Source organism: Dysidea avara, chromosome 12 (genome assembly GCF_963678975.1).
Source record: "Dysidea avara chromosome 12, odDysAvar1.4, whole genome shotgun sequence".
NCBI classification, from domain to species: domain Eukaryota; kingdom Metazoa; phylum Porifera; class Demospongiae; order Dictyoceratida; family Dysideidae; genus Dysidea; species Dysidea avara.
In genome coordinates this window covers 9,059,635-9,081,786 of record NC_089283.1, presented here as the reverse complement: position 1 = coordinate 9,081,786, position 22,152 = coordinate 9,059,635, and the positions used below count along the sequence as shown (strand labels likewise).

Here is a 22,152-nt window from a genome sequence, read left to right as displayed (position 1 = left end):
TTACACATAACTATATTAAAATGTTTTGGTAGACCTTTTGGTAAATACATAAACTATAGCTACCTGCCCATTTCTTTGTTCTGTTGTAAATGAGTTTCTGGTCACCTCTTAGCAGCAATGTGTGAACAAAATTCTATCATGTCAGCAAGGTAAGAGTTTAATCTCAGAGGCTTGTAAGATGGAATGCAATCCATCTATGTACATGTGTCCTGCTTAACTATGTTACCTGATCCTGCATGGTGGTAGCTGCAGCTTTATGTGTTTAAAGTGTCTAGTGTTCACAATTTTTTCACAGCAATATGTGAAACACATTGCTCTTCAAAGCAGGCAGTGAAGTGTAGCTTAGTAATCTACTCTATGAATTTCCATACTGGGCATCTACCACAGCGCATTAACGTTATTTCATTAGTGGTTATATCCATTTAGTGGCTTGAAGTAACAGCTGTTAGTGTCTTTGTGTCACCAATGCTTGGAAGGGACTTATATACTTTGCTATTCATTCATGTAAGCATGGCCTATAGACATTTTGAATCACAAAAAACTTCTATAGCTGCTAACAGTCTGTCACTACCAAATGCATGAATTTTAGTAGGCACAATCAAAGTTTGGTAATTGTAAGGTTTCAGCCAGGGTTGATGCTCAGTTGCTGTTGCTGCTTCCTTGAGCAAGAAAGGTTACTCACATTGCTCCGGTTTACCCAGTTGTTTAAATAGGGACCTTTCTTAAATGGTGACTTTTTTTGGTAGCCCTACTTTTAAATGCTTTTGGTCGAATACATATTAAACTATAACATTATTTTGTTCTGTTGTAAATGAATTTCTAGTCACCTGTTAGCAACTATTGTGTGCACTATAATACATATCTACATGTCAGGAACATGCATTAAGCATATGCATGTAGCAAAGTAAGTTTCAATCACAGAGGCTCTTGATGGAATGCAATTCATCTATGCACATGTGTCCTGCTAATGGTGGTAGCTAGCTTTTTCTATATTAAAACTAACTTAAAAGTGCCAAGTGTTCACAATAATCTCCACAGTGATGTGTGAAGCATATTGAGCAAAAGCTCTTCGAAGCAGGCAGTGATGTGTAGTGCAAAAAAATCTATGAATTTACATACTGGGAATCCACCACAGCACATTATTTCATTAGTGTTAATGGTTATATTCATTTTAATGGCTTGAAGGAACAGCTGTTAGTCTGTGTGCCAATATAGTTTGAAAGGACTTATACTTTGCTATTGCTTTTGACTCATGCATGCATGCAAGCACAGACATTATAAATCACAAAAAAATTCTGTAGCTGCTAACAGTCTGTCACTATCAAATCCATCACCTTTGATAGGCACAATCAGTGCTTTGATACATGGAAAAATTTAATGTTGTGTAGTAGCTAGTGTGTGTGTGTGTGTGTGTGTGTGTGTGTGTGTGTGTGTGTGTGTGTGTGTGTGTGTGTGTGTGTGTGTGTGTGTGTGTGTGTGTGTGTGTGTGTGTGTGTGTGTGTGTGTGTGTGTGTGTGTGTGTGTGTGTGTGTGTGTGTGTGTGTGTGTGTGTGTGTGTGTGTGTGTGTGTGTGTGTGTGTGTGTGTGTGTGTGTGTGTGTGTGTGTGTGTGTGTGTGTGTGTGTGTGTGTGTGTGTGTGTGTGTGTGTGTGTGTGTGTGTGTGTGTGTGTGTGTGTGTGTGTGTGTGTGTGTGTGTGTGTGTGTGTGTGTGTGTGTGTGTGTGTGTGTGTGTGTGTGTGTGTGTGTGTGTGTGTGTGTGTGTGTGTGTGTGTGTGTGTGTGTGTGTGTGTGTGTGTGTGTGTGTGTGTGTGTGTGTGTGTGTGTGTGTGTGTGTGTGTGTGTGTGTGTGTGTGTGTGTGTGTGTGTGTGTGTGTGTGTGTGTGTGTGTGTGTGTGTGTGTGTGTGTGTGTGTGTGTGTGTGTGTGTGTGTGTGTGTGTGTGTGTGTGTGTGTGTGTGTGTGTGTGTGTGTGTGTGTGTGTGTGTGTGTGTGTGTGTGTGTGTGTGTGTGTGTGTGTGTGTGTGTGTGTGTGTGTGTGTGTGTGTGTGTGTGTGTGTGTGTGTGTGTGTGTGTGTGTGTGTGTGTGTGTGTGTGTGTGTGTGTGTGTGTGTGTGTGTGTGTGTGTGTGTGTGTGTGTGTGTGTGTGTGTGTGTGTGTGTGTGTGTGTGTGTGTGTGTGTGTGTGTGTGTGTGTGTGTGTGTGTGTGTGTGTGTGTGTGTGTGTGTGTGTGTGTGTGTGTGTGTGTGTGTGTGTGTGTGTGTGTGTGTGTGAGAGAGAGAGAGAGAGAGAGAGTAAATGAGGCGGTTAAGATAATTGGTCTGAGTTTGGTAATTGAAAGGTTTCAGCCAGGTTTCAGCCAGGTTTGATGCCCAGTACAGTTACCCAGGTGTTAAGTGCACTAGTGACAACTGGGGGGCAGACCATCCATAGCTCTGATATAACATATGTAGTGGGTGAAGGTACAGGTGATACTTAATTGGGCTGCCATGCCCACACATTCACATGAGATACTGTATAGTACACCTTTCTGTGAGTTACGTATAATACTATAGTCCTGCCCTCGAAGGATTATGCTTACGATGACTCTTAGCACCAGCCTACGTGAGTAGCTAGCACACAGATGCAGTCAGGTAGGCAAGTGGTAGCTGAAGGTATTGTCTTTTGTGTGTGTGTTTGTGGGTTGGGCTTTGCTCTGGTAGTGTAGGCTAAGGCTGACTAAGAAGTTGACAGGAATGCATTCAAGTACATGAATATTTTTACTAATCAGTGTGGACAATCTAATTAGCCACAGTGCATCCACCGCACTAGCTATATGGCTGCGCATGGATGAGGTCACTGCTCTATCATGCTCGTATATATATACCAACAGCATGCATGCACAGATTGCACACAATCACCTTCGCTGCATGTTTCTTCCGATTGTTCTAGTCGCAGTTAGGCCCCTATTCGGTGATTATTAGTTTCTCATCCAGCCTTTCTAATTATTATGATGCGGGCGGGAGGGTATTACCATTATGCCATTATTTTATAATATTAACACACTGATGTACAGACCTTGTCCAAATTGTCTTTCTTTCTTACTACAAACATTTCCTTCACCAGCTGATTCTACTTTTCGTGATCGCCAACTATTTTTCGACAGTCAACTGAAAGCCTGCTTTGATGCCAATCAACTTTGAGTACTTTATTGGATCTCATCCAATTCCATGGTCACAGAAAGTTAAATATCTTGGCATTGTAATCAGCTCAAAACTTAGGTGGAATGATCATTGTCGATATGTAGTCAGTAAAGCTACTAAGTGCCTGAACCGTATACGCCGTGCTATGTTTGGTTGTACCCAAGCAGCTAAAGTTAGTGCTTACAAAGCACTAGTTAGACCCTACCTTGAATATGCTTGCGTAGTGTGGGCGCCGTACACAGCACAGGATATTAGTTTGCTGGAATCAGTGCAAAATAGAGCTGCACGCTGGATTAAAAGCTTTTGGGATGCAGCTGCTCAAAAATGGTCTAAGTCGTCGTCGGTTTGCATCAGTGAACTGGGATGGCCTTCACTTAAAACACGTCGAAGCTATATATCTATCTGGACCCTCTACTCCATTTATCATAAAAGAACTGCCATCAATTTCTCAAGGTATTTTCATTTTAACACATTGGCTACGAGGTCACATACTTTGACATTAAATCTTGCGTCGTCAACTATCAACGCATTTCGGCACTCATTTTTTGTGACTACACCTTTTCTTTGGAACTCAATTCCTTTTGAAATTTTATCTCAAAGGACTGCTGGCAGTTTTAAGACTAGGTTAAAACATTATCTTTTTTTGTAATTAGGTTTATTGATTTTGTAATTATTAAGTAGTTCATGTTCCTTTTGTATTTGTTTGTGTGTAATTGTACATGTGAATGTATGTTCTGTGTTGGGGATCACCTTGTACAGGCAGTATTGCCTTTTGTGTTACCCATCTTTGGAAAAATTGATAATAATAATAATAAAAAAAATAATAATGAAGTCGATAGAGCACGATTGCAACTGGCACTGCAGCAATTTGCCAAGGAAAACAACAGTTCTCCTGGTGATATATAGCGCATTGTAGCGTTCATTAACAAAAATTATAACAGTTTGGTATCACGTGTTCTTCTGAGCATGCGCAGAGTAAATAATGGCTTACCATGCGGTAGCTTAAGAAGGATGCGGACGGTGGATGAGAAACTAATAATCACCAAATAGGGGCCTTAATAACGAGGCTCTAGCAATGATGCAGCTTGTTGTAATCCAGAACTAGAACAGTGCTTGTGCTCCATGCCAGGCAGACTTACCTGCAGGTATAGCTATAAAGACTGTCACAGCATTTATGATCGTTCATAGATATCGCCTCTTCCATCTTTTTCCGCCAGTTTCTAGCGACGCCACAATTGTATACCTTTGCTACAGTAGCTAGCTACAGTGCTACACGCATTTGGCAGCTACAAAATCGCATGTTGCTTGCTGGCAAAAGGAGTAGAGGATAACACCCCCTGGGTCGAGAGACAACTGGGTGCATTCCACAAGCACTCATCATTCGGCATCTCTAGTACAACTACCTCACAGTGAATTGGTTAAGTCTACTTTATAGATGACTGCAAGTGCAAGCTACCCTGACATAGGGAACTTTGCAGAAAGACATATAGGAAGAGCTGCATTTGTAGCAATTGTGAGGTAAGAAGATGTGGCTAATTCATGGTTCATTATTAATTTGTTATCTATCATTGCATGGCAGTGGGATCCACCATCAACATCACCTAGCTACGTAAAGTTGTCAAAGGAAGTTACAAAAGTAGTTACTGATGCTTTTAAAACTTCGACTGCTGATGATGTCTTGTGGTAATACTGTAGATGAAATCACATAGTAAGTTTTGCTATAGTTCTTGGAAATGAGTAATTTGTGGTCTATTGAAGTTAGACAGTGGAGAAACCTGTGATCATGGCTGGATCTTGGGAAAGCTATGAATGACACTGTACAAGGAATAGTATACATTAATTCAAGGTTTGTCACAGAAAAAAATTGCCATAGCAATATTTTTATTGTAACCACATTTTTACAGATGCTACCTATAGAACTATATATAACTAGTGATGAAACAGATTAGGAGAAGAAAGCTGCACTCAACGGACAGCAAATCTACATTAATTTTAGTGATGTAACATCCCTCAGAAAAAAAGAATCCTGAAGGTGTCAAGAACTTCAATTTGTGAACTGAAAATTATAGTTGCTATACAAATGATGTGCTTTTTTACTTATTAATGAAATACGTATTGTGGGTAGTAAATACAACACAGGAGCGAGACATTGCTAGCTATATTACTAGCGTAGTATAAAGCAGATGCACAATATAGAAAATGTTGATTTCAGCTACAGGATTTTTTACATCCTGTATGCATTTCACAGTGTTAAAATGTACATTTCTTCACTGCCTCATTTCCAGCACCATTCTAGATGCAGTAAATCTTTCTCTATCCTCTGTATGAAACTTTACTGAAATCTACTAATGTTCTAAGTATGAAATGTGGCTGAAATGACAAATTTCATGGCCATTTTATACTCATTACCTACAAGCGGACATGGAACTTTTCGCCCAGTGCCAATTATGGTACATATCAGATCTATAAAACACTGAAGGTGGAGGAGGGGGTTGGGCCACCCAGATACTGTGTAGCTATATAGTTAGTTTTTAAGATACCTATTGCACATGTCTCCATTATTTTATTTTAATGACCCATTATTAGACTATCTTCAGTGCAATGCTGTTTAGTTAAGCATTAAATATACTACCTATAAATTTCAGATATTATGTAGCTGTTCAGTAGTGATTCTTGTGGTATACTACGTACTTGGTACTTTATGATGTTGTACAAGAGTGTTTAACAACTTCTAATGCCTTCTTACCACAATACATGTAATTTTGCACGCTATTGTCTTGTTAAAAACTGCATCTTGAAACTATCCATTGTCTTATACTTTAATGTATTAGGAACATTTAAGTGCTTTAGCTACATACTAATGGTGAGTACAGAACTGAGTTAGCTAACGTATACTATGGCAAGGTCTTGACACCATTCATGGCCTTCCATTATCGCTTTGATGTAGCCAAAAACGCAATTGGAATCCAGTAACTCAATTAGTGGTTGCCCAACTGGTTAGCTATAGCACTTTAAAGTGTCACGTCACTTGACTATATAGTTAGCTATTTAGCGTTGGCTTGAAATCTCTGAAGCCGGGGAAGATGACCTTTGTGTCTGTGTACTGCTTGACTCTCCTGCTTGTTGGGACTGCCCTAGCTGCTCCAGCATGTACAAGGATGAACGATTGTGCGTGCAATGCTACTGGTACCACACCAGCTGGACTCGTCAACTTATATCCGCTCGTGAATAAAACCACTACTAAGCCAATGTGGATGGTGAATGGCACATCTCAATGGGTAAAGGATAGCTACACGTTCTACTATAATCCCTGTGGCGGCTTTACCATGGCTAGCACTAATGGCGACGACCCGTGTAAAGGAGACCTACTTTGTCAGCACGAGTGGCATTACAACCAAACCTACAACCTTGGAGTAGCAGGATCTGTTACATTTCATTATGTTGGCAACATCCTGGTTGCTCATTATGACTCTAAAGGAACGGACAAAAGGACAGCAGATATCATGCTTCTCTGCGATCAGAATGAACCACATGGGAAATTGGTGTTTGTTAATGAGTCAAAGGAACTGTACTACCAGTTCAACTTTTCCAGTATGTGTGCCTGTCCTGGAAAGTGTCCCAACAAGACTTTAGTATCAGATGAGTGGATACAGACAGATAAGTGTTCATACAGAAATTCTATATCTGGCAAGGTGATTAATTTACAAGGACTAGACACTCCCCTGAAAGTTGCCACTGGTGAACACACAACCTACTACTATAATCCTTGTAATGGATTGGAGCTGGGAAACCTTGATGAGAAGTGCAAAGATGTGGCTGTGTGTAAGATGGACTTATCTACGTTCCTCCCAACGTACGTCGCTAGTAAAGAAGTGAAGGTGACTGAGGATGATGGAGATATTGTACTTCACTATCCTGCTACTGATTTCAATGTGAAGTTGATCTGTGATCAGTCAGCTGATGAGCCAATGTTTGTTTATGCTGGTAACAGCAAGATGATCCTGAAAGCTAAGGAGGCCTGTCCTCTGTAGTTGTCAACGAATATAATTCTGCACTTGTGTGTCTATATAGGTATTTGTGGATTTTTATTATTAGCTAATAGGCTCAAAGTACTGAGGAAAATGCTTACACCATTTGCACGTGTGTAGTTATGTAATTAATGCAGTAGGTATTTATTTATAGTAAAAATGGACTACGTAGATAAATTAATGTTTGTGCATGCCTTGCTGCGTGCTTTAGCTAGATAAGATTGCATGCAAATGCACAATATTACATAATCCCCACATACAAACTCTAGATCTGATATAAATACTTTAGAAATGGTACAGCGAAAAGGCAGCCCAACTTTAATGAATTCTCATCTTATTCAAATGTGACAGCCATGCTTCAGGAACTGAAATGGAACTCACTACAAGACAGAAGAATTCAGTCCAGCTATAGATTGATCATGTTCTACAAAATCCTAGTGTAAGTTTACTTCAACTCTCATTTGTTCCCTTCTGAAACACCGACTAGAGGCCATCAATTAGAGTTTAGACAACTGCAAACAAGAATTAATTTGTTTCAACACTCATTTTTGCCAACCACAATTGCAATCTGTGATTGGAATTCTCAGTCTGCCAGCTGAATGATGTAGTTAGCTAGCTACCTCTTCTAGTTTAGATAAATTTACTGACAAACTGAATAATTTGTACATGCACACCAGGGGCGGAGGAAGTAGTTGATATGAGGGGGGGCTGGGCTGACCCAGACTTATGGAAATGAAGCACTATACATTGTCTCTGGTTTGGTGAAGTGAGACCAAAAAAAAGGTCACAGCCAGCTGACAATAGTTGCCCACCTCACCAGCTACCCATTTATAGTTGATAAACTACATAAAAATCCTTACATAGCTCGCTATACACTGCTCTAATACTGTGACTGCTTTATTAGAGTGACTGTTCTATTAGAGTATTTCGATCTTTATCACAGTTTTCAGCCCCAGGGGCAGATCCAGGGGGGAGGGGGGGTTTGGGGCTGAAGCCCCCTTCACTTTTAGGCTTTACTTGATCAATATGCTGAGTATTATAATGAAATTTTGTCTTAGCATAATTATATGATCACTAATAATACAAATACCCATATAACCACCTTATAAACATCTTTCCAAGGTATTATCAGTGGATTTATGCTAAAGTTTATGCAACAAGAACCCGGATCAGCACTGGAGGTGTACAAGATCGAGATACTCTAATAGAGCAGTCATGCACCTAACTACTCTAATAGAACATTCACTGGAAGCATGAAGTATGGAATTTTTCCAAATCTGCCTGCACCTATACATACAATGAAGTGCATTGGTCTGTTTAAAGGGCTTCATTCATCTACTTGTGTAGTTAATATGTTTGGCAATACATTATTATTCTAACATGCACCTATTCAGTGTTGTGCAATTGTGAGAGGGGTGCATCATGTACTTGGTTGTCTGTACCTACCCAAACGTTTCCATTAACAAAATGCTTCAAAGAGCCATACCTATAATCTAAAGGCAGTATATAAAATATCTACAGGCAGAAAATATTATGAATTTTATGTGGAAATGTCTCCAAATTGCAGTATTTTAGCATCTATTTTTCAAAAATTTCCTAGGGGGAGGGGCATTCCCCCAGGCCCCCCTAGTTCCAGCATGCTTCACTCTACCCAAGAGATTAGTACCTTGAGTTAGCCTCCCCCCCCTTTTATAAATCCTAGATCCGCCCCTGAGCCCAGGATAATTTCGGCGTGATATCATTCTGAGCCCCCTAGCCCCCCTCCCCTTTCCGCCGCCTATGATGCACACACACTCAGTTATGAAGTTCTGTGCATAATTATAATCAATTAATAAATATATATTCACATTCAGTACAACGATCAACTATAATGACCAACTAGAATGATCAAATCTATAAGAAATCTTGACTACGAGGAACGATTGAAAGTACTTAACTTGCCATCATTACATTATAGACGTTATAGAGGTGACATGATTACTGTCTACAATATGCTACATGATAAGTATGATATAGACCATTCCGATTTTTTTTACTTTTTCACCCATTACCCATACCAGAGGTCATACATTTAAGCTATTTAAATATTTTTCAAGAACAGATGCCAGGAAATATTTTTTTTACAAGAAGGGTTGTTGAACCATGGAATAATTTACCCCAAGAAGTAGTATGTGCAGCATCAGTTGATGATTTTAAGAAATTGATTGACCAATATTCATCTAACACTATGTATAAATGTATGTAATTAGTCTACTTGTACTTTTTAACCTGTTGATCAGGTGTAACAGGCTGTTTAGCCTTATAAATTACCTGTAATAAATAATAATAATAATAATAATAATAATTAATAAATATATATTCACATTCAGTACAACACTGACCTACCGGACATTTCCGTATATGATTAGCGTAGTTGTTCAACGACTCGCACAGGTGTAGCAATGACCTCTTGGCTAGAATGTTTCTCCGTCCTCCTGCTTGCTGGAACCGTCCTAGCTGCTGCTCCAACTTGCAAGAAGATCAACGATTGTGCCTGCACGCCCACAGATGCCAACCAAACCGGAGTGATCAATTTCTTCCCTATGGTGAGTAGTAATGGTGCAAAACCCGCGTACATGGTGAACGGAACATCCAAACAAACCAAAAACGCGTACACTTTTTATTACAACCCTTGTATGAGCTTTAACATGACCTCTTCTACTCCTGACCAATGTACAAACCAGTTGATTTGCCAAGAACTGATGCCGAGCAAGTGGACCTATGCTTTAGGAGCACATACCTCTGTCAGTTTCGCTTATGTCAATAACATGTTGATTGCTTATTACTATTCCAAGTCAACAAATAACAGGACATCAGAGGTGCGGCTGATCTGTGACGAGAATGAAACCCATGGAAAATTTGTTTACGTTGATGAGCCCAAGTCGCTTTACTACCAATTCAACTTCACCAGTATGTGTGCCTGTCCTGGAAAATGTCCTAACAAGACTTTAGTACCAGACAAGTGGATAGAGACAAATAGGTGTTTGTACAGGCAAATGACATCTGGAAAACTGGTGAATTTACAAGGACTAGCCACACCCCTGAAAGTTGCTACTAATGAACACACAACATACTACTACAGTCCTTGTAATGGATTGGAGCTGGGAAGTCTTGATGAGAAGTGCAAAGATGCAGCTGTGTGTAAACAAGACATGTCCACATCCCCACCAACATATACTGGTATTGGTAGTGAGAAGGTGGAGGTGACTGAGGATGATGGAGATATTGTTCTTCACTATCCTGCAACCACTGACGGTGGAAAATGTTTTGATGTAAAGTTGATCTGTGATCAGTCAGCTGATGATCCAATACTAACTTCTGCTGATGATAAGAATATGATCCTGAAGGCTAAGGTTGCCTGCTCTCAGTAGAACCTACATAAGTGTGACCGACTTTTCTTTTTTGGTTATTTAATGCACGCACATACAGCTTGTAATTTGAAAAAATTTTAGTTAGTGCATACGTATTTATTGCAACAGCTATAGCCATTGTAGAGTCTACACTGGTTTCCAAGTCTGTTGTCCAATTCAAATTTGTGCATGCGTTGCTTAGTAAAAATACGTTGGAATCTTAGTCCCCGACATCAGCAACCTGTTCCGTGAAACGAAATATTTTAAAATCTAAATATAAGTACGCTCACGCTATTTTTTCAGCAGTAATAAAAAAATCATGCGCATGCGCATAGCTCTTAGCTATATTCATTCCGTATATGGCTGATTCGTTTGACCTCTTGCTCGAGTGTTGACAAAGTGCCTCGCAATGAACTGGTGGAAGACGTGTCTTGCTATTCTACTGTTTGCTGGGATTGTCCTAGCCGCTGATCCAACTTGCAAGAAAATCAATGATTGTGCCTGCACGCCGACGGATACCAACCAAACCGGAGTGATCAACTTTCTTCCGCTCGTGAGTAGCAATGGTGCTAAGCCCGCGTACATGGTAAATGGAACTTCTAAACAAACGAAAGACACCTATACGTACTATTACAACCCTTGCATGGGCTTCAACATGACCTCTGCAACTATGGATCACTGCACAAACCAACTGATTTGCCAAGATTTATTCAAGTACAACTGGACTTATGCTTTAGGAGCTTCCGCTTCTGTTGAGTTTGCTTATGTGAATAACATATTAACTGCTTATTACTATTCCAAAATTTCAATCAATAGGACATCGGAGGTGCGGCTTATTTGTGATGAGAACGAAACACATGGAAAATTTGTTTATGTTGATGAGCCCAAGTCGCTTTACTACCAGTTCAATTTCACCAGTATGTGTGCCTGTCCTGGAAAGTGTCCTAACAAGACTTTAGTACCAGACAAGTGGATACAGGAGGATAAGTGTTTGTACAGGCAAATGAGATCTGGCAAGGTGGTGAATTTACAAGAACTAGCCACGCCTGTGAAAGTTGCTACTGATGAACACACAACCTACTACTATAATCCTTGTAATGGATTGGAGCTGGGAAACCTTGATGAGAAGTGCAAAGATGTTGCCGTGTGTAAGCAAGACATGTCCACATCCCCACCAACATATACTGGTATTGGTAGTAAGGAGGTGGAAGTGACTGAGGATGATGGAAATATCGTTCTTCACCACTCTGGATTTGATGTCAAGCTGGTCTGCGATCAATCAAATGATGAACCAGAGTTCACTGTTGTTAGAAATAGGGCCGTCTTAAAGAGCAAGCATGCTTGTGCCTGAGTGATATTAAATTGTAGAGTAAATACAGACAGTTATTCCTGGAGTAGGATTAGTCACATATACACATTTGTATGTACCCATATAATTATGGTGAACTGCTTATGTAATGCTAATTTTAAGTTACTGCTGTATTTTCTTTGCAATGTGCTGAGTCAAGTTGTTCAACATACCCACACAGGGAGTAAGCATTGGGTTTCCATGTTTGGTTCTTGAAATAGCTTTGGGATCCACATCAAACAAACAAGAAGACCACCTTTCTGGCAGCATGAATACTCTTATAGCAGTTAAGATACTGAAATACATTACATGCATTTTCCAGATGTTACAATTGTGTCCTCTATAACAGTATGAATATTCTTTTTTATTTCCAGGTGTTACTGTTGTTGAAACTTCTCAACACCAGAAATCAGCAGAGACAAAAGATGCATGTTTTATGTGCTACTCAAGTTACAGTAATTGGAAAGTTATTGTATTGCAACACTTGCATGATATAAGAACTGTGTAGGAAAACTTTTAAAATTTAATCCCTTGAGGCATAATATATAGTAATGTTGCAAACACTCACTACTAGATTTTGTTCATGAAATATGTTGCTGTTTCATGCAGAATTGTAAAAGGAACCATGCAATGATCAGATATGCACATGCCAGTGCTCTAATATGACACTGAAATGATAACAATTTTTACTATTTGATTATTTTTTAGTTGTGAGCATAACAACGGATTATTCAATTGTTATTCTTTAAGCATGAATAAGCACTGAAATCTTTGTTGGGCAGTGTTTCTATCTTTTCTAAAATGCATGGTGTTTTTTCAGTATGAGTATATGCTACTTTGTTCACAATCTCAAGCTTCTAGGTTGGCTTCATCCATCTGATCACAGTTTAATACAGTGATAAAGAATATTTGAATAGTATGTTATGTGTTAACTACTCAAATAATGTCATGCTGACTGAATAGCTGAATATCCAAATAGCTAATCATTCCATGTTTTTCTTCTAGCTTGTTTTCCATAGAGACGTGTGGGTGGAAGGGAGTGCCACTAGGGCCAGAGAAGGAAAAAAAACTATGGCATAATTGCAAATTTTCTTGATTTAATTCAAGGTGTGCCAAATATATTACTGTACAGAGGGAAACTTTGGAGGAAATATTTGGCGAATCAAGCAAAATATCACTGTTGGCGAAAAAAATTTGGCAAATTGTTAGCAAAGTGCATGCCCTATTTAATTAATTAGATTACTAATCGCTTGGCTGTGCCTGAAGCAAGGATCTGGAGTGCCAATTTTCCATGTGCCTGGCCCGGCCAGTAGCCCTTAGTTGAGTAGAAAATTGTTTAGTTCGAGGCTTGGTTTGCTGTTTTCTTCACTAGCAAAATATTTGGATGGGGAAAATTTGGAAAATTCTTGGTCATTCGCCTAATTCGCCAAATTTTAATGGCGCCAAAGATTCCCTCCATACGGTATCACATTTTTTCTTATAGTAGGTAGACCTGTACTGACAATAAATAAATAACAGAAGACAACAAAGCACATCTACAGTATATCGATGCCTAATGGCATCCACAAATTTGCAGTAAACAGTTCCATATTAAACAACTTCATCTGGGGAAATTGCAGTTTTTGAGCAAGTTGGGTTACACGGATAAGCACAGTCCACTACTTTAGACTTATACATAGCAGTATTGCCTGTCATCCAAGCATAAAATGTATCCCCAACTGTTTGATTGTCCACTTTGAACTGTGTCCAACTAGTTGTACTCAGTGACTGACAGTGTATCACACAAGAATCGATGAATGCTCCATTAGTTGGTGACTGGATAACTGGACTAACTGCTGCCTTAAATTCCTAGATATGTTACATGTAACTTGTTGAGTATACTTTATATACAAATTACCTGGCCATAATTTTCGAATTGTTTCATTTGCTCTTCAGAACATTTTGGTGGTAAACAACCCAATTGTAGAATGTTAGCAAGTTGCCAAGTATCATAAGCTGAGTTGAAGCTAAATATGGGTGACTTGATGTACTGGTAGCTGTACTGTGAAAATAGGCCCAAGTTATAAATAACCAAAAACAGTGGAACCTGTTTGAAAATGAGGACACCGGCATAATGTAGAGACTTGGTAATGGTCTCATAGTACCCCTTAGCATGCAAACTAACCTGGAAACACCTTAATATTATAACAAGACACTTTGGTCAGTCCCAAGGTGTCCATACAGGTTTCACTGTATATATATATACACTCTACAATTGTGACTGGATTTTGGGATCAACCATATATGGGTGTAAATGACTAAAATGAGATTATACCAGCACAGAGTTGCTGCACTATTTGGGATAATAATTTCCACAAACTCGTTTTCAATTTGTACCTGCTATTGACAGATGTTTCTCTGGTGACCTGTATATGTAAACATGTCAGCCATGTCTATACAATGAACGAGTGAAGATAGATGCACTCTGAACAGACAAGTAGGGTTTCGAATATATTTTACAACATATGTTTGTTTTGTGGGATTTCGGCCTACGAACTCCCTCTGACAGATCTGGATCCTTTTATTACAATCTCTGCCCATTTTGAAGTCTATCTGTCCCACTTAGGCCTCAGGGAATTATGTTCCAAATTTTAGTCATCGTTCTATTCGAATTTCTCCAAAAAAGTCATCATTATGCTCTTATTATTCCCAAAATGTATTCATTATTCTCAAAATTATTCCCAATTTTTATTTTTAAAATGTTCAACTGTTGCAATTTATAATGTTTAGCGGGATTTTGGTACAGTGATTATGTTGTTCTATTAGACAGGAAAGTTAGCTTTTAGCTGCTAAGATACTTAGTCACTGTTGCAATACGGTAAAGATTACATCCCCCGACTGTTCTATTAGAGTAGGTGACTGCTCTATTAGAGTATCTCGATCTCAACCTACGTGAAATTGCATATTATGCCAATTGTGCTCTTAAATCACTTCAAATTTCAGAATAGTCTCTATTCTTTTACCTCATTATTATGCTCAAAATAATGCAGGCATAATTCCCAGACCCCTAGTCCCACTTTACCCCTTTGTGAGGACTCAGTATGCAAATACTCAAAAGCTTAATGAAAACTCTACAAGGATTACCTTGACCACCGGATACTAGCAAAGGTCATGAATTACTTCAAACTTGATGAAATTTTGTATGCGCATCTGTCAGGACTGGTGAGTTACAAAGCTTAAATACGTTTTCTGTGAATCAACTATAGGCCTGAGTCAAATACTGTATGCTCAATATTATTCCCAAAATGCTTTCAGGAATTCCCCAATATCTTCACCTATTATGCTCTTCAGTGTTCCTGCATTATGCCTAGGTTAGCAATATTTCTTGCAATTATCTTGCAACATTTTAATCAGTGAATGTTATTGTTCTGTTAAAGGAGTATTGATGTAAAGAGCTACAATTGACTTTCTACTGACTGCTCTATTAGGGAGTATCAATCTATTTTCATGGATTTATGCTCCATAGTTTGAAATAACCTTGCACTATGCTGGAATAGCACTCCAACCTATTATTCTTTTATAACGCTGGCTTATTCTACGCAGGCGTAGTATCAACAGTGTGCCATACTGGTGACGTTCCAATACACGTCAGTCACAATTAAAAGTTAAAGTTGCTCATGGCTAGCAGTATTATATGTAGTGCTGTATCGTGTATGGGTTTTGTTACTGCTAAATCCCTACAATACGTAAAACTATATTCTGGTGGTTATTATGTTTCATCATTTAGTTGTATTGTATTGCATTGATATAATGAGCATTATGTATAACAAAAATATTACTTCACATTCAAGTTATGGACTCTTGAAGTAAAAATCATCACAGTATAAGTTTTAACAAAATTAATGAGGATTCAATACAGCATTGGAAGTACTGAGCCTGTTATTTTGCTAGAATGTTAATTGTGAATTTAGCACAAGCAAATTCAATATTTTGTCTCTAGCTGTAGTTATTGCACATGACAAACAGTATTGTTATAACACTAACCTGGGGAAAGATACATTTCCAATCCTCATTTGTCTTGGAGTATGCAGTTACACATGCCTGATTTAAACCACCTGAAACATTTTGCATCTTAAAAACTACAGCAAGAGCTTCAGTAAAATGCAATCATGGTTACAGTACATTCACCATATTGTCCTGCTTCTCGTATTGCATAATCTCCTTGTACATTTGGGGCATCAAGGAAATACCTAGATTGATTGACAACAAACAGAAAATATCAATGTGTTGACTATGTGTTGACCTATTCGCAGACATGCACATGTGGGTTTGACACAGACACACTATATGATTTGCTTGTGAATTTGACAGAATTTCATATATAGATATATATACATATATCTATATCTATCTATATATATATAGCATGGTGTTTTTATCTATAATATCTTAAAAACACATCTGCACTTACCCAGCATCTGCTAATGCATGCATTGGGATGTTATTAGGAAGTAATCCTCGGATACGATCAACATGCAAATATGTACTAAGGCCACCAGCTGTAAAAAACATAAAGTGCATAGCTAGCTGGTCAATATCAGTGCTATTTCCCAACCAGAACATCCAGTTAGTATCACATGTTCAGCATTATTCACTCCTGCTGTAAGAAGAGCACCAATGACAGTATCAAGAATTCTAATTCCTCTGAAGTAGATTGTATAAATAATATCAACCTTCACTGGATGTAATCTGTAGTTACAATAGAGCAATAAGGACTCTGCACTTTGTACACTTACACATTGCCAGAATATATTCCTCCATCACAGTACGGGATGAATGCTACTGACCAACCACAAAAGTGAGGATTTTCGGTGCAGTCATCTGATAAAAACCCTGACAATTCTTTGGTACTTGACCATTTCTTTGAAGAACCCAGGTCAGTAAAACTCCTCTTTACACAATCTTTTTCATCATTACAATATCCCCCTCCCTCCATGTGAATGATCCATTTGTTAGGGTCAGTGGATCCTGTAAAATAGTTGAGCTGCTGAACTTGTGTTGTATATACTCATAGTTATATACATTAGGGTAGCAATTTTACTATCCAGATATCCTGAACAATTTTTTCTGGATATCCTATTGTTAGTGACATCATCACTTACCGTATATTTTATATTGCGAACATGCTAGTAGAAACAAACATTATTCAATTGAATATTAAGTTTAGTTGGAACCTCTGTTATCTGGATCTCTATTATCTGGGCACTTCTATTGTCTGAACAGCCCAAATTAGTCATGTGGCCTGTAGTTATAGAAGTTTGGTTTACATGAAAGGGAGCCAAAAGGTTGCTGTTTACTTATTTGGTGGCTTATTTATTCTACTAATAATACTTGGTGAAAATGAATTTTTATAGCCCTGGGGAGTGACCATGAATGCTCTGTAGTGACTTCCCCCTCTGCCTACTAAACTGCATTGTGTTAGCTGATATAATAACAACCATTACTTGTATTAAAGTCAGTTACTATTACATATGTGACCCAGTCTGGGAAAACCGGGCTTATCGCCTATTTAAAAGTATTGAGAAACTGGTGTGCCGGTTTTAAATATTTATTGTGTTGTAGCTCGCCAATGGTTGAAACTATGTGTACCAAATTTTCACACGTTTTACACCAATTCCTTACCTTCCGGAGCATCCACTGTGCAAGTAGCCAACAACTAAGTTTCCCACCATTTTAGATAGTTTTTAAACTGAGGTTGACTGTATCAAGCGAGCTGCAAATTGGGTGGGAGGCGGGGCCCTGGAAGGCGAGCAAGATGGTGTTCAAGATTGAAAAGGAAGGCCAAGGAATGATTTAGGCCACGTTTTGGGCCATTGAGGTCTCAAAACTGGCTAAAATGAAAGGAAATTCACAGCAGAGGTACTTATTCAACACCACAGAGCTGTACAGCCACATACAATCATCCCCAAGCTGACCAGAGCTCCATTGAGGCCCCACACCACACGTACAGATCACCACTGGGCTTGGGAAAAGCAGCCAGCAAAACCAGACCACTCAAGTCTAGCTGATTTTGATTGTGGAATTAGATACTTTATTCATGTAGCTTTGTGTCCTGGTTGAAAAATCAAATCTGCTGACATGGGAAAAAAGACCGGTTTTCTCAGACTGGGTCATATATTAGCATGCAATTCTTAGTTATGGACATTTCTGAGATACGGATGGTAGTATGTATCAGACTGCCCGGATAAGAGAGGTTGCACTGTAATGTTAATTATGGAAGCTATGCACCAAGGATAATAAACTATAAACTTGCTTTAAATCATTAGAAACTATCCCAAATTACTATCCGGATAATACATTATTATCCGGATATCTTGATAATATGGATAGTCTGTTTCAACCCTACTACACAAACCTGTAGCTAACTCTGCATGGTTGATTAATACACATGGCTATAGCATAGACGCTATTTGGATTTGTTAAATATACACGAATGTTTTCACAGCCTATAATACGCACTCCATTGATATCTAGATAGCAAATTGATCATAGCTAACTAGAAAAACAGCCATTGCTTCTGCTTCATTTTACAGCAAGGATCTGAAACTAGAACAAAATTCCTGTGCAAAATTGCATACTTGCAAAGATAGTATACCTAAATGTAAACATTAGTAACTGTTGCAGTAATTCAATGAAATATTGGTGGCATGTTTTCAAGCTGTTTATGTACAATGTGTTAGCCACGTGACCTTATATTATTTCGAATAAAAACTGTATATTCCTGATCATATGCAAAGACAATTAAGATAAAGTTAGTGTGATTGCCTCAAGCTCCAGGAATGGTGTAATAAAATACAGTGGAACTTCAAACCCATGTTAAAACAATGCAATAAAAACGATTTCATAAAATTTTTGACTACTGTAATAAATTAAAACAATCATTTGGAGTTTAGCTAACTGAAAGTTAGGGCTGGGAGATTATATGGGTTAATTGTGATTGTTTCTGAACATTGTGAAGTTGTGATCATCACATGCAAATGTGTACTGTAAATTCAAAATGGTGGCACATGCTATTGTTGAAGAACTTGATCTGGAAAATAAGCTTATACCTCTGCCCGGATACAGTTCAATATTAGCTGCTAAAAACCTAAGGATACTACATTACCCATTATACTGTTTGTATTAAACTAACTGCGCTATGGCCTTAATTGTATTTTTATAACTACACAATGTCACCTTGTTTTGTTACAATATACAAAGTAGTGCATAAATGATGCTACTGATGCATGTAAAGTTATAACATCATGATAGTTATCATAATCATGATAATTATGTTGCATGGCCTACAATCATGAAAGTAGCAAAATTTCATAATCGCTTCAGCCCTACTGAAAGCTTGCCTGATAGTTCGGATAGCTAACTGAGGTTCCATTGTAAGCTTACATGCAGTGTTGGGGGTAGTGTGTTACTTATGTAACAAGTTACGCAGTGATTATTACTTTTGTAGTAACAAAGTAATAATATAACGAAATACTGTACGTTAAAAAACTGGTAATATAACTCAAGTTACTTTACTTACAAATGTAACGCATTACCTAAGTAATATAGTTACTGTAACGAGTCTAATATTACATATTATTACTACAAGTAACAAAGTTACTAATCTCGTTTGTAATCCACTGAGTAACGCCTAACCACAACGAAGTAACGAACCTACTGAATGAAGCTTTTTACCAGCTTCTTACTTATAACCAAGATTTGCACATTGTCCAACAACACAATCATGTCACCTGATAAGGTGTTCATTTCACACGTGACAGCTTAAGGCTGTATGTGGACACAAAGTATTATAATACGTAATATTATTATAGTTACTTTATTATATCGGTAGTATGTAACTGTAACTAAATAGTTCAGTTGCAAGTAATATGTAATATATAACAATGGCAGATCCAGGATGGGGCATTTGAGGAAAATGCCCCCCCCCCCCCCCCTCACCTTGTGGAAGAGCCAACCATACTTCTGATCAAAATACTAAACTTTATGTCAGGCCAAGATCAATTTATAAAACACATGAAAATATGCACAATTTACTAGCACAATTACAAATTCACCTGAAACCAAAGTGAACCAAAGCCAAACTAGCTGTGAAATTGTCACCCAACACCTTCGTGCGTACTAAGTACCTCTAAAGATAATTATCGTGTTGCTGATGTTTACACAGCTTTTAAGACTTCACAACCATCTGCAAAGGCCAAAATGGCAAAAATCAACAGTGAGACACAACTAAGAGGTGATTATTTGCTGCTTCAAAAATGCAGCAACTAACAAGCAGTGTTGGGCAAGTTACTTTGTAAAAGTAACTAGTTACATATTACATATTACTTGCAACAGAACTATTTAGTTACAGTTACATATTACCCATAAAATAAAGTAACTGTAATAATATTACAAATTATATTACTTTGTGTCCACAGCTGTAAGCTGTCACGTGTGAAACTACCACCTTATCACGTGACATGATTGCGTTGTTTGACAATGTGCAAATCTTGGTTATAAGTAAGAAGCTAGTGAATAAGTTTCATTCAGTAGGCCTTGTTACTTCGTTGTGGTTAGGCGTTACTCAGAGGATTACTAACGAGATCAGTAACTTCGTTACTTTTAGTAATAATATTATGTCATATTAGACTCGTTACAGTAATTATATTACTTAGGTAACGTATTACGTTTGTAAGTAAAGTATCTTGCATTATATTACCTGTTTTCATAGCGTATTTCGTTATATTACTTTGTTACCACAAAAGTAATAATATTACGTAACGCATTACATAAGTAACGCGTTACTCCCAACACTGCTAACAAGAGAATCTGGCTCTCCCCAACCACCTAAACCATAGCCTGTTTGTGCCCCTCCCCTTGCCAGCTCCTGAAACTGCTATAACGAGTTACTTTTAAAAAGTAATTGCCCCAACACTGCTTACATGTACCAGCAAGTGGTGAACAAAACTGAGGCAACATACTGATTGAAAAGACAGACAATGTCTCCACAATGCTGTGACTTTTCATGCTACCGCAAACCAAACTGGCTTACCCAGCCCACTCCCTTACATGGAGTATGAAAACTAGTTAAAGAGAAGTTATATGAAAATTTACAACTATAGATAACATTTCATGCTAAGTCAAATTGTAAAGCAGAGATGGAAAGCAATTTCGACCCTCTCATATTTGATTTGATAACAACGTCAATTTTACGTGCAGTTAGCTAGCTATCCGTAAATTCTAGCGGTAAGACTAAGAACATGGGCATTTCGGCATAACTTGCAGCCACGCCCATGTAAATAAAGCTGGAGTTTACATTTAGGCACCTTTTCTATAGTAATATCCTGGTGGTGATCCATCCAAGCAAACAGCACCCTAGACAACAGAGTGAAATTCATTCACGCAAAATGAATAAGAACCATGACGTCAGTCTCACCGTATCCTGAGCATTTCTGACCAGTGTTAGTGACATATCAGCGGCAAATCCACCTGTAATTATCAGCAAGCAGAAGGTGGTACTAAATAACACATCCATCTCCGCTTTGGATCTTTGTTGCGGGGTGTCACGAGTCTTTGTGGTAATTAGAGCATGCCGCGCTATTAACGCGCGCCCTGGGTAGAAAATGACTGCAGTATTGATATCTTGTATATAGTGACTAAGTCAGGAAAAGAAAGCAAAAGCCTGTAATACCTTATCAATATGATAACCTAAGATAAAATCAAAAAATCATTTGTTCTGAAAGGAAATGATCCTTGGCTAACATTAAGGACTGTGCTGTGACTAGCTACAAAATGTGGTAGACTGTTCCAACAATTCACAACTCTAATTGAAAAGAAATTGCATCTTAGCACGAGGCTTATATAGCTGTATATGTGACCTCTAGTAGAAGTGACCGAGGAGATGGTACATAAAATCAATGCCAATACTCAACAAGGCAGTGACGATAACATAATATCACCTCTTAGTTGATGATATTTTTGTTATTTTTATTTATTGAAACTTTACAGCATAAAGGCTGAAGGTCTACAGGACTCAACGGTCTTGTATAATAATGTAAGCGTAAGCCCAATATATCTGAGTATAGAGTGTGCTAGTACATAGCTCTTCACTGGATCTTTTTGATATTAATGATTTAATGATTAGTGGGGCAGTTCTATGAACTGTTTTTCACGGTTTTTCAGTGGTGCCTT

The 22,152-nt window shown here is 38.3% G+C and overlaps 2 protein-coding genes across 2 annotated transcripts; one reads left to right on the top strand and one right to left on the bottom strand.

Moving 5' to 3' along the window:
• The first annotated feature begins 9,607 nt into the window (after positions 1 to 9,607).
• On the top strand, positions 9,608 to 10,707 carry LOC136240900 (uncharacterized). Its single transcript, XM_066031966.1, has one exon. It carries the CDS (start codon positions 9,648 to 9,650, stop codon positions 10,614 to 10,616), a length of 969 nt encoding a protein of 322 aa, XP_065888038.1. The 5' UTR covers positions 9,608 to 9,647; the 3' UTR covers positions 10,617 to 10,707.
• A 2,731-nt stretch (positions 10,708 to 13,438) lies between these two features.
• Positions 13,439 to 21,561, bottom strand: LOC136240898 (uncharacterized). Its single transcript, XM_066031963.1, has 9 exons — positions 21,398 to 21,561; positions 21,288 to 21,336; positions 16,719 to 16,950; positions 16,538 to 16,671; positions 16,394 to 16,481; positions 16,111 to 16,172; positions 15,967 to 16,061; positions 13,841 to 13,984; positions 13,439 to 13,791 (listed from the first exon to the last, which is right to left on the bottom strand). The coding sequence occupies exons 1-9, from the start codon at positions 21,494 to 21,496 to the stop codon at positions 13,534 to 13,536; spliced, it is 1,161 nt and encodes a 386-aa protein (XP_065888035.1). The 5' UTR covers positions 21,497 to 21,561; the 3' UTR covers positions 13,439 to 13,533.
• Between the last annotated feature and the right edge of the window lie 591 nt (positions 21,562 to 22,152).

Excerpts from the sequence above, each read along its gene's own strand:
- LOC136240900 (XM_066031966.1), top strand. The coding sequence starts at position 9,648 with ATGACCTCTTGGCTAGAATGTTTCTCCGTCCTCCTGCTTGCTGGAACC.
- LOC136240898 (XM_066031963.1), bottom strand. The coding sequence starts at position 21,496 with ATGGATGTGTTATTTAGTACCACCTTCTGCTTGCTGATAATTACAGGT. Across the intron at positions 21,337-21,397 it reads TCAGAAATGCTCAGGATACG|GGTGCTGTTTGCTTGGATGG; the intron begins GTGAGACTGACG and ends TCTGTTGTCTAG. Across the intron at positions 16,482-16,537 it reads GATACTAACTGGATGTTCTG|CTGGTGGCCTTAGTACATAT; the intron begins GTTGGGAAATAG and ends TGTTTTTTACAG.